General features: G+C 43.6%; 1 protein-coding gene across 1 annotated transcript; it reads left to right on the forward strand.

Moving 5' to 3' along the window:
• The first annotated feature begins 5,351 nt into the window (after positions 1–5,351).
• Positions 5,352–13,352, forward strand: dlb (deltaB). Its single transcript, XM_077505019.1, has 7 exons — positions 5,352–5,560; positions 5,635–5,874; positions 6,011–6,068; positions 6,152–6,409; positions 8,333–8,694; positions 10,766–10,982; positions 11,994–13,352. The coding sequence occupies exons 1-7, from the start codon at positions 5,510–5,512 to the stop codon at positions 12,698–12,700; spliced, it is 1,893 nt and encodes a 630-aa protein (XP_077361145.1). The 5' UTR covers positions 5,352–5,509; the 3' UTR covers positions 12,701–13,352.
• The last annotated feature ends 15 nt before the right edge of the window (positions 13,353–13,367 follow it).

Genomic DNA, 13,367 nt, shown 5'->3' on the forward strand with positions numbered 1-13,367 from the left:
TATTGTCAATTTTTCAGATTCTTCAGGAAACAAAAAAAAAATAACCATTTGCATCAGGAGATGATTTAAGTATTTATTTATTTAATTTTTGCAAAAAAATGTCTTGGGCAATTATTTTCAAAGGGTGTATGTATATTCTCTATTACTATAATCAATAAATAACCCTAACATTGGCCATTTCGTTTTAAGGGATAAAACTTGCAAATTCAGTAGTGGATCAAATGATTATTTGCTCCACTTCAAATGTTCACTATCAATTTACTCTATAGAACTCGAGACTTTTTGTAGGATAATAAATGGGATATTGCCTCATCTCAACCCAAATGCACCACGATTTAATGGACCTGAAACCAATGGACTCTGGATTTAACAGAAAGAAAATGGTGTCCAGCCCACTTAAGCCGCTCCTTCTTCAATCATAGTCAGTGTTAGTTCCAGAATTGGCCACAACTGAGCACAGCTCCATGAAAAGGCACTGTTTCGCAATCAACACACTGGTCCCGTACTGTATAGTAGACAAGAAGTAAGGCTCACTTTCCTATGTGACGGCAATATTGACAGGGGCGACTGTCCCATCAAAGGTAATGGAAAGCATGGACGTTAGCTTAGCATCGCCATAGGCACACAGCTAAAAATAGCATGTCTTGTCTATCTATATCTTTGGCTGTTGTTGAAGTGAGTTCTCAGGCTTTTTTTTTTTTTTTGGTCAAGTCATTATCTAAGAGGTAAAACTATAGCACACTCATCGTGCCTCGAGCAACTGGTACACGCTACGCTGTGCTCCCAGCAAGGTATGTTTGGATTAACTTTCAGACCTTTAAAAACATTTTCAAGCTTTTTTTTTTTTTTTTTTTTTTTTTTTTTTTTTTTACAAATATTTTGCACTGTACTGTACTTTTAAGCCATAAAAAGTGTACAAAACTGTCACGCCGCCACCTGCGTGACAGGCCTTTATTGTCATAGTCATGTTTCCCGTTTTATTTTGAATTTCTGATTCCCTTCGCACCCCAGGTCACTTGCCCTTCCTGCAGTTCACTAATTACCGGTCCCCGCCCATGATCATGTCCACCTGCCACCAATCAACCAAGACAATAAAAGCCACCTGCATTCTCCCCTCCGTTGCCGAAGTGTCACACACAGTTAGTGCATGGAAGCGTCCCACAGTCCTCGAGTCCTTGTTCCTGTTGCCTTGTTGTTTTGCCTTGCTTTTGTGCCTTGTCTTGTTTTTGTGCCTTTTCCTCCAGTGGAGCGCCTTTTGTTACCCCTTTTGCCTTGTGCCTGTTTTTTCCTCCCTAGTGGAGCGCTTTTTGTTCTCCACCTTTTTGATTCCCCCTTTCTCCTCTCAGTGTGAGAGGAGACTGCTGCTGCCCGGCAATAAAACCTGTTGCCTCTGTGGCCTACCTTATCCTGCGTCTGGGTCCTACCTCTTCACGTCGTGACAGTACACTTCGGCCAGCATGGACCCAGCGGGAGTGTCCAAATTGGAGACCTGGCAGAGGCTTGAAGACATCGCCCGAGTCATTGCAGAGATAAAAGAGTTGATGGCTTTGGACCGTGGCGACTGGGGTGAAGGGTCGGACTGGCCTCAGAACCCCGAACCTCGTCTGCTGCAGCCTCTCGCCCCTGAACCTCGTCTGCTGCAGCCTCTCGCCCCTGAACCTCGTTTGCTGCAGCCTCTCGCTCCGGAACCTTGTCTACTGCCGCCGCAGCCCCTGGCCGCTTCGCCTGTGCCGCTGCCGCCGCAGCCCCTGGCCGCTTCGCCTGTGCCGCTGCCGCCGTAGCCCCTGGCCGCTTCGCCTGTGCCGCTGCCGCCGCAGCCCCTGGCCGCTTCGCCTGTGCCGCTGCCGCCGCAGCCCCTGGCCGCTTCGCCTGTGCCGCTGCCGCCGCAGCCCCTGGCCGCTTCGCCTGTGCCGCTGCCGCCGCAGCCCCTGGCCGCTTCGCCTGTGCCGCTGCCGCCGCAGCCCCTGGCCGCTTCGCCTGTGCCGCTGCCGCCGCAGCCCCTGGCCGCTTCGCCTGGGCCGCTGCCGCCGCAGCCCCTGGCCGCTTCGACTGGGCCGCTGCCGCCGCAGTCCCTGGCCGCTTCGCCTGGGCCGCTACTTCCTGTTCCTCGTCAGGCGGCGCATGGATTGCGGCCGCCACCTCCTGTTCCTCGTCAGGCGGCGCATGGATTGCGGTCGCCACCTCCTGTTCCTCGTCAGGCGGCGCATGGATTGCGGTCGCCACCTCCTGTTCCTCGTCAGGCGGCGCATGGATTGCGGTCGCCACCTCCTGTTCCTCGTCAGGCGGCGCATGGATTGCGGCCGCCACCTCCGGTTCCTCGACCGGCGGCGCCCAGCCAGCGGCCGCCTCCTCTTGCACCAGTTCCGGCGGCGCCCGGCCAGCGGCCGCCATCACCTGCACCAGTTCCGGCGGCGCCCGGCCAGCGGCCGCCTCCTGCTCCTCATCTGGCGGCGAACACCCCGCCGCCACCTCTGCTCCTTGTCGGGCGTCGAGGACGCCCTCCTGACTGGCCCCGCTGGGACTCTCTTGTCGGGCGTCGAGGACGCCCTCCTGAACTGCTTTTTGTCTGTACGGATGGGTGGGCCGTGTTCCCACCTCCGTGCCCCCTTCCGCCCGCCCTTGTTTTTGGACTCTTTGGGTCGGATGGCCGTCAGGAGCCGGCCATTGAGGGGGGGGTACTGTCACGCCGCCACCTGCGTGACAGGCCTTTATTGTCATAGTCATGTTTCCTGTTTTATTTTGAATTTCTGATTCCCTTCGCACCCCAGGTCACTTGCCCTTCCTGCAGTTCACTAATTACCGGTCCCCGCCCATGATCATGTCCACCTGCCACCAATCAACCAAGACAATAAAAGCCACCTGCATTCTCCCCTCCGTTGCCGAAGTGTCACACACAGTTAGTGCATGGAAGCGTCCCACAGTCCTCGAGTCCTTGTTCCTGTTGCCTTGTTGTTTTGCCTTGCTTTTGTGCCTTGTCTTGTTTTTGTGCCTTTTCCTCCAGTGGAGCGCCTTTTGTTACCCCTTTTGCCTTGTGCCTGTTTTTTCCTCCCTAGTGGAGCGCTTTTTGTTCTCCACCTTTTTGATTCCCCCTTTCTCCTCTCAGTGTGAGAGGAGACTGCTGCTGCCCGGCAATAAAACCTGTTGCCTCTGTGGCCTACCTTATCCTGCGTCTGGGTCCTACCTCTTCACGTCGTGACACAAAACATTAATTTTGTACAGTATTGGATGTTTTGTAGGGATGTAACAATATTCAAACATCACGATACAATATTATCACGATATGAAGGTCACAATACGATAATTATCACGATATTGTGGGGATGTTGGCGATACAAAAAAGGTCACAATATTGTAAAAAAAAAAAAAGGGCTCATACTAAAAAAAAAAACATATTGTGCTTCTATACATAACAGCAATGCATATAAACAAGCTACAATCTCAATGTGTGCTTGCATTCGACTCGGTTCACAAGTCATTACGTGCCCCTTCATCTGACCATTAGTGTGGATTTTAAACATAAGGGCCAAAACATGCCTTGTGAAAATTAAACTGCACTAAAAACTAGCCACCAGAGGGTGCTATAACTGCACAAATGGAAATCAATGTGACTTCTTTAACAGATGTGCTGCTTTTAATATTGTGACATGACGATGACGATATATTGTGGCAGTTTAATATCGCGTTATACGGTATTGCCGTTATCGTTACATCGTTACATCCCTAATGTTTTGCTTCAACGGACAACCCCTTCACCCATAACTCTGTTAAATCTTAGTTCCACTGTATTATGTGCCAATCACTACAGATGTTTTTCCGAGTTGAAAGTGGCTGTAACATGATGATGAAGAAAGAAGCAGACCCATTGTTGATCGGCCAGCATACTGATTCTGAACGTCCTTATTTTGCATTATTGCAGCACATAGAGGCTGATAGCTAATTGTAAAAATAAATAAATACATGAATAAATAATTTATTTAAAAAAAAATACAAGTCGAGAAAACAGACTGTGAGGAATAAAGACGTACAATGTAATAGAACACGTTAGAGTTTAGGTTGTAAATGTTGGTGAGTGTTTTGGATTGTATTTAGGTTAGCCACCCTAACACCAACATTTTGCTTCACTTGAAACATCTTCTCTTTTATTGTTCATGCTGTAAGGAAGCCTGTCTTGTTTGCAGGCACGCGTCCCACCCTTCATTAGAATATCAATAGGGCTGCCCTCATCATTCAACAATCACTACACATGCTGTCCTTGCTTATCCTCGATAGCTAGTGAAGAGCAGGGGTACAAGTTCAACCTGGACTGGTCTGCAGCAGATACCTGACCTTATAGGTTTGCGCTCACACGCAAACAATACAAATTGTTTCTACCAACTTAAACCAGCATGAACCAGCATTATATGTAAACAACTTTTGAGGCGTGTATAACTTCCACCACCTCGTGCAAACGACAGGTGGTGCAACGGCCTGCCCACCCGGGTGCTCCCTGAAAAATTGGATTTGATGTGTGCGTGTATGTGTAAGGGGGGGAGGGGTATGTGTGTGTGTGTTGGGGGTCACGCTTGGGAAAACAATAGCAGGGTTGGCGCCGCACACGACCGACCATGTGCCGTTGATTATCATACAGCTGTTCGCTTAAGAGCCATACAAAGGCAACGTGATACGCACGCGCACACGCCCCCCCCCGCCCCACCACCACCACACCACCACCACACACACACACACACACACACTGAATAGCCTCGAGTCTCACAATAGGTCGAGTCCACGGACGTGCCACCCCCACTTTTGTCTCCAACACACGCGTCAGAGCAATTATAAGGGTAAAGTGCTAAAGTGGGCGGGGGGGGGGGGGGGATGGGGGGGGGGGGGGGGTGAACCATGTGCCATCATATCTGATCTTTGTTTGGCGCCACCCCAAAATAAATAAATAAATTAATTAATTAATAAATAAAAGGTGTTACTGTTTGACTCATCTATAAATGTTATAGTTTAATTTTTGTTTCTATGCGATTTTTTTTAGGTGAATAAAAATACAGAAACACAGAAAGTATCCTATCATGTGCATTATTTATTTTTCCATATATCCATCCATCCATTATCCGAACCGCTTATCCTTACTATAGGCTACCTACCAAATCCTCACACAATGCATTAGCTTCTTATGAATATTCCAAATAAATAAAGTCCAGATGTATCGTGGTTTTTCTAAATCCCCATGAGGCAGCCCCGCCGTGCTCCCTTGAGGTCTGCACTACTGGCTCCACCTCTTACGTGACGCTCGCCCCGCGGAGTATAAAACCAATCTTGACACGGCAGAACCCCAAAACAAAGTAGAGTGCCAAGTGTAAGATAGATGAAAACAAGGAGAACACGCAAAAATAGTTAAGGGTGATTACTATTATTGAAGGATTTGCTATCTTTTTCTGTGATTTTTCTGGAATAACTGCGCGACGAATGCCTTCATCCACTTAATTTAGAAAGACAAAAAAAAAAAGGCGGAGAGGAAATGGCTCGTGCACACCTGAGATTCCTTTTGGCTTCAGCCTTGGTTCACGCTGTAAGTGAATTTATTAAGTTAGACAAGACTTGTTATTTAACCTCGCGCTGATTTTTGTTGATTTATCATTTCAGGTGTTATCCTCCGGAGTGTTTGAGCTGAAAATCAATTCATTCCACACGGCACAGCGCATTTGCAGGAGACACAGGGACTGTCATATATTTTTTAGAATTTGTCTCAAGCACCCGGAAGATGTGATCTCTGCAGAGCCGCCATGCACGTTTGGGACCGGGCAAACCAATGTCATCAGGGCTGATCACACGTCCATCTCCAGCAGTGCCCCAATCAGGGTGCCTTTCCACTTCAAATGGCCGGTAAATGCAAGATTGGAAAAACAGCAAGGATTGGAGGGATATCATGAAAACCTTCATGCATCATGTTATAATAATAATAATAATAATAATAATAATAATAATAATAATAATAATAATAATAATAAATGTTTTTCAGGGGACATTTTCGTTGATTATTGAGGCTTGGAACGCAGAATCCCCAACAGAATATACAGGTACATTTTTGGCTACAGGTGAAATTGTTTTCCTGTATCTTTCCTGTGGGTACAATATGTTCTAATAAATTCCAAATATTCAGACAACCAAAACAACCTGGTGAATCGCCTGGCGACCAGGAGGAGACTGGCCATCGGGGAGGACTGGTCCCAGGATGTGCACTTCGGAGAGCAAAGTGAGCTGCGCTATTCTTACCACGTCTTCTGTGATGAATACTACTTCGGAGACGGCTGCGCCGAGTACTGCAGGCCGCGAGACGACACGCTGGGCCACTACACTTGTGACGAGGAAGGCAAACGCACCTGCCTGGAGGGCTGGAAAGGAAACTACTGCTCTGAACGTAAGTGCCTGCACTCATGTAACGATATCCAAACGTCACGATATGATAAAATATCATGGTATGAACCTCACGATATGATTAATTCTGACAATATTGTGGGAGGTGCATGACCCTGGTTACAAAACTGTGCAGAAATGATATCTGTACTAGTTTGTGGGCTACTAGTATTACTAGTGAACTGTGATAAAATTATACTAATTAACATCTAACTTCACTATACTGTAGCATGCAGTTGTCAACTACAGTGCATCTTACTATATACTCTGCTGGGTTAAAACATTTTGAAGGACAAAACTGCCCAAATTAAAAATAAATAAGTGGACACATAAATAAATAAATAAATAAATAAATAAATAAATAAATACAAGTGGAAAAAACGTATATATAATTATAATTCAATATTTTTTTTAAACTCAAATTTTGGTCAAAAATTCAAACTTTTGGATGTTTGTATCAAAACAAACACATTTTTGCATATATTTTTTTTGAGAGGGATTGAGATGGGTTATTTTTTTACCCAGCAATTTTAAGGGTTTTTGTAAAAAAAAAAAAAATCCCACTACTGCCTTCCCACAGTGTTTGACAGACATATCTACAGGACAGCTTTGACATATTAGGACAAATATATGTTACTAGTGAGGCAAAATTGTGCAGTAGTTGCCATCTTTACTATAATGATAGTGTATACGAGTGATGTGTTAGATGTCATCAGCAGAAAGTTATCACACTTTACTCACACTACTGGATGTCAAGTAATGTACAGTTGTGCCTCAAAGTACCATAGTTGTTTACTAGCATGTCAACGCTATTCTGCTACTATACGGTGCAGAAATGTCATACAGTGGTGGAAGGCTATAGTGAAACCAAAGTACTCGCAACGTAGCCAATACTGGCCTCTTGTGGCCGTTTTGTGATCAGGAACTAGAAATCAGAAGAATAGAAAATTGCCAATTATTTCATGCAATTAAAAAAATATATGCTATATTGGAATGTTTGGGTCTTTCTTTAAAATTATATGTCATTATTTTATTTATTTATTATTTTTTATTTGGAAATTGTATGTATCAAAAAAATACTACTGGTATCAATATTTGGAATCAGTATCAGTGACTACGTAAGAATTGAGGACCCCTACTGCTATAGGCCTGGGGAAAAAAGGTGGTTTGTACGTCCTTAATTCCTATCACAATGGAAAATTCTGCCTTTCAGCAGAAAATAGTGGATAGTAAACGACATACATTACTAACAACCCTATTCCAATATACAATAGATTTTTATGACGGATGGCAGGAAGAAGAAGCAGAAACAGTAAATGTGGCAACTGTACGTGCATAAATACACATACTTGCCTGGTATTGTATTGTGCAATTGGGCCCAGTTGAGTGTTCAAATTTAAGTACATTGAAGCAATCAAGCTTGTAATTTTGATTCAGTTCAAATTTAATAATTTTCATTGAGATGAAACATAACAAGCTCACAAATCATTTGCTCTTATCCGGATCTCCCAAAGAGAAACATGAAACTGTAGTCTTTTTATGTTAATGAAGAATGCCTTTTATCCTGTTAAGGTCTTTTGTAAAATTGTGTTCCATCTGCCTTATGTTCCCTGTCACAATAAGAAAAAAAGCATTGGGGAAGTGCAGACACACATTTTTCAAGGTGATCTGTGTACATGCAGGGAGAAGAAAGAAAGAAAGAAAGAAAGAAAGAAAGAAAGAAAGAAAGAAAGAAAGAAAGAAAGAAAGAAAGCATCCCCATTCCCCAGGCAGTGTGCCTGCCAGCTGCTTGGCTTAATACTTCACCCAACAGTGAAGTCTGGAAGGGGGCTGGGGTCAGACAGAGCCCCCCCCCATATGTGTGTAAAGATGTATGCGAAGGCGTGCCTATTGTAATCACACACCATCTCCTCTCTCCTCCCCCTAGCCATCTGCTCCGCGGACTGCAGTGAGAGGCATGGCTACTGCGAGGCCCCGGGGGGCTGTAAATGTCGCATGGGTTGGCAGGGTCCCTCCTGCAGCGAGTGCGTGCGCTACCCGGGCTGCCTCCACGGCACCTGCAGCCAGCCGTGGCAGTGTAACTGTCAGGAAGGTTGGGGGGGCCTCTTCTGTGACCAGGATCTCAACTACTGCACCAACCACAAGCCATGTGCCCATGGTGCAACTTGCACCAACACTGGTCAAGGCAGCTACACTTGTACCTGCAGGCCGGGTTACGGGGGCACCAACTGTGAGCTGGAAACCAATGAGTGTGACAGCAACCCCTGCAAAAATGGAGGCAGCTGCAACGTAAGTTTCCCATTTCATAATTGTATTCATTAGCAGAGGTGAGCGTAATCATCCTCATTCAGCAATCATCCACAGTCAGGATCATCTTCCAGCATGGTCAATCCGTCAATATCTTAAATTCAACGGCATAATCATCAAACCTGTACATACAGCAAATTGTATAACATGCTTCCAAAGTCACTGTATGTGACACCACTTACTGTCATGGTTTCATGAAATACAATTACAATTTCCAAACATATTAAAAATACTGTTAAAATATTGTAAAATGGACATATCTAAGTAAAATGCAGGGTTTATAATTTTGATGAAGTAAGTCATTGTGCATTTTTAGACATGGTTTCAATTGAAATGCAGTGTGTCAAATGGAGATCACTGATCGGCTATTTAGCTAGAAAATGCAAATCCATGCAAAGAGCTGCGCTGGGAGATGACGTCACGCCTACAACATTTTACGCCAAATTTAATACGAGTAATGAACAAAGATTTTGTCAGGTCGCTATGCAAGCGGTTCTTGAATGTAGATGTGCATTCTATGGGGCATTTGCCACGGGAGAGGCGGGACGTGACTTTGCATATCATTTGTTTCCGCTCCGGGTTGCGAACCCGCAACCGAGGGGCACAAAGTCGGAAGCACAAGTATTTTTGCTGCAGCCCACAGTCGCAAACCGAACCGGGAACAACCTGATGTGCAAAAACAGTCCTGCCTCTTCCGTGGCATATACCCCATTGCATTAATAAAAGCATATAAAAAATATAAGATGTGCTCATCATTTATTACGAGTTCAATTTGTTCATTGAATTCACATGAAACCTTTGTCTCCTGTAGTAAAGACAATGACAATTAACTGAACTTTGATTTGTGTTGTGATACATTTTTAGAATGAAATAGAAAAACAATCACTCATGGAGGTTAGCCAACTGGAGGAAAAGTAACAACTGATTTATTTCCTGTCTAGCATTAGCACAGCCAATCACGGCAATTGCCACCAGCACCAATTTGTATAAAAAGCAAAATGACAGAAATATCTCTTCATACTTAACCATTTTAATCAAAATCAATGTTTTTTTACTTCTTGTTTGTTCCCGATTGTGACTCATTGACACATTTTGTTCTGGAGTGACTCAAGTGTTATATCGCTAGAGAGCAGTCGAAGGTGTCTGTACTGTACTGTTACGCCAACTTTTCCTTATTATTCATTTTTACACTCTTCATTTAAAAAAAAAAAAAAGATATACTTCCTACTCCTTGCTTTGTCAAAATAGGCTGAGAGAGAGAGAGAGAGAGAGAGAGAGAGAGAGAGAGAGAGAGAGAGAGAGAGAGAGAGAGAGAGAGAGAGAGAGAGAGAGAGAGAGAGAGAGAGAGAGAGAGAGAGAGAGACTTATGGCAATTAAACTCCTGTTATTTGGGTAAAATGAATACTTTTAAAGTTGATCCTGACTTTCACCATTTTAACTAATTTTTTTTTTTTTTAGTCAACTGAAATGTATTTGATTCAGTCTTACTATTTCACATTGTATGTGCTCTATGATTTGCAATCTTCACATTTCACAGAGAGAGAGAGAGCGAGAGAGAGAGAGAGAGAGAGAGAGAGTTAACAGAAGGTGTAAACAGATAAACTATTTTGTGTGCAGAGAAGTATTATCAAATATTGTATTGTATAAAGACAAATATCAATATTAGTTTTTACTTTTGGCCGGGTCTCTCTTGAAAAAGACGCTTTTAATCTCAGAAGGATCAACATGTTTAAATAAAGGTTTTTTTTGTGTTTTTTTTAGTAGGCTTGCCAAGTATCATGGTCTATGTAGTTCATATTGCTGTGTTTAGCGGAAGGGGCGGCGACGTACGGCAACAACTTGAAGACGACAATATCGCGACAATTTTACTACTGCGTTACAAATTAGTTTCCCTCCCATTAATTGAAAAATAGGGCAGTTATCTGATACTTCAGTAGATTTGGAAATTGAAGACGTAAATATAATTATATTGTTTTAACTTTAACACAAAACAAAGTCCAACCATAGGAATTTGCCCACTTATTAAATGCTTCCTCGCTGTTTTTTTTCGCAGGACCTCGAAAATGACTACTCGTGTACCTGCCCACAAGGATTCTACGGCAAAAACTGTGAAATCATTGCAATGACGTGTGCGGATGGCCCCTGCTTCAACGGTGGGACGTGTGTGGAGACCATGACTGGGGGTTACACATGCCGCTGCCCGCCCAGCTACACTGGCTCCAACTGTGAGAAAAAGCTGGACCGCTGCAGCAATAGGCCTTGTTTAAACGGTAGGTTGGCGCCACCTTGTGGCCAAAAAAATGTGTTTGACAAAATGGTCCTGCAAAGTGGTTGCGTGCCTTGCTTAACTCCAAGGCATTGTTCAATACACTTTTAAGATGTTTTATGTTATGTGTTATGATGGGTTTGTATTTATTTTATTACATATAGTGTTTAAAAAGCAAAATTCCAACTTTAACCCATTTTTCGTGGAAAACGCTAAGTGGAGGGTTTTCCCTATTTTTTCCCCAAGATTTCTTAGGTTAAAAAAAATAAATATACTTCGAATACCGGAGGTCCACTGCATTCTCAGTACCACTTTTTTTCTTGTTGCTAATAGTACCGTTTTTCTCCAGCCAGAAGAGGGAGCTTCCACCTCTTAAATTAAAAACGTCATTTTTCTCCATGGTCAGACAGTGTATCTCAACCTCATAAAAATAAATAAATAAATAGTCCAAAAAAAAGAAAGAAAGACAATTACAGTATGTAATGTGGTAGAAAACATACTGTAACTACAATTTGTTGATTCTTGACTGAAATCCATTTTTTTCAGTATGCAGTGGAAGGAAGGATATATTCAAAATACTAGACGTGCAGTTTCTGGAGAAATTGTGTGTGAATGCATGTGGAATGCTTTATTATACCAATAATGTCAATGGTCATTGAATATAATGGATGTTAAATGAGACAACTGATTATATGAAATTGACGTTGTACTAAAATGTACTCCAAGCAGGATTTGAACCCTCATACACTATTCACCAGTTGTATGTATTAACCACTGTACTATTCTTGCCATAAGGAAGTATCTGACACGGTATGTAATTGTATGAATAATGCAGTATAACACGTATAGAAAATGCAAATGACAAACAACGCAGCTAAAATGGTTTGGGGGAAAAAAAAAAAAAAAAAAAAGGAAGTGAGGCGGACACAAATGGGCAGCATGAGGTTTAAATGTGTCCAGCCAGCATTTTTATCTCTGATCTGCCTGATGCTGAACAAGTGTTTTCCCCTCTCAGGTGGTGAGTGTCTGGACCTCGGCCAGAGTGTTCTATGCCGCTGTCAGGCCGGCTTCACTGGTGCCAACTGCCAAGTCAACATCGACGACTGCGCCTCAAACCCTTGCCAGAACGCTGGGACCTGTCAAGATGGCGTGAATGACTACATTTGCTCCTGCACCTTAGGCTACACTGGCAAAAACTGCAGCGTGCGCTCAGACGCATGCGGAGAACGTCCTTGTCAGAATGGTGGCACTTGTTTCACTCATTTCACAGGGCCTGTATGCCAGTGCCCAAAAGGATTTATGGGTCCAAGTTGTGAGTTCACACTCCAGCCAAGTTTTAAGCCTGCTTTGCGCCAAATTTCCCAGCCCTCCTCGGCTACGCTGACCATCTCCTGCATTCTTGCCCTCCTGGTCGTGGCTCTCGTGGCCGGTATTATCTTGCTGAGGAGGCGCAGGAGGCTGCAAGGAAGGAAGCAGCTCAGCGACATAGCGGTTTACAATGACCTGGAGACGGTGAACAACCTGGGGGGAAGCGACAGAGACTCCTTCCTCAGTCCGAACGGTCTGTTCAAGATCAGCAACAACACAGCCCTCCTCAGCTTCGCCCCCTGTTCGGAAGGAAGGTCAGGGTACAGGCACAACCCTGTTGAGAGCAGTCTGGCCCGGGCGGATTTTATATGGCGGGATGAGGCAGGCCTGGGTTCAGTTACTGGGCTAAGATGAGCAGAACTCAGGGAGAAGACAAGAATAGTAGCACTTGTTGCTCCTCTTTCTTTGAGTACACGAGGAGCAAAATTGAATTGAAACCCACTGTACAACAACAGACCAAACAATGGACTACTCGAATGAAAATAATTTACAAAGATTATTAAAAGAATTATATGGGGTAAACCTCTTTCACATTTAAGACCCAAAGAGACAACTATTAAGATCCGTGTTTTGTAGGACCTACGACTCAAACCAAATACACAAAGTTACAGACAGTACTGAACTGCTTTGGAAAATTTGCCTCAAATGTATCATTTTGTTTTTGATGCCATTGTCCATTATTTTCTGTTGTTTTTTTTTTTTTGCTTTTCAATCTTCCTTTGCTCATTTTTTCCTTATTGTGCGCACCATCATTTTTTATACTTTATTATTTATTTATTTGAAAAACAATGTTTATGGCTTCACTTTGATTGTCACAGAAATATATTTATATGATGCTGAATGAAGACAAACATTTTTATTGTTTGTTTGTTTGTTTGTTTGTTTTATGGGCAATGGGAGATAAAATATCCCAAAGTTATTAATTGTAGCGATATAAGGATAACCAGTTAACTGCTAACAACTGATTGCATTGCCCTGTCATGTGCCATCCTTTGTGTTCATGCCAAAGTTTGTGTGGTGT

The sequence above is a fragment of the Festucalex cinctus genome, chromosome 18 (assembly GCF_051991245.1).
Source record: "Festucalex cinctus isolate MCC-2025b chromosome 18, RoL_Fcin_1.0, whole genome shotgun sequence".
In the NCBI taxonomy this organism is placed as follows: domain Eukaryota; kingdom Metazoa; phylum Chordata; class Actinopteri; order Syngnathiformes; family Syngnathidae; genus Festucalex; species Festucalex cinctus.

Coding starts and splice junctions, on each gene's coding strand:
- dlb (XM_077505019.1), top strand. CDS start 5,510: ATGGCTCGTGCACACCTGAGATTCCTTTTGGCTTCAGCCTTGGTTCAC. Junction 6,069..6,151: donor ATCCCCAACAGAATATACAG/GTACATTTTTGG, acceptor CCAAATATTCAG/ACAACCAAAACAACCTGGTG. Junction 6,410..8,332: donor AGGAAACTACTGCTCTGAAC/GTAAGTGCCTGC, acceptor TCCTCCCCCTAG/CCATCTGCTCCGCGGACTGC.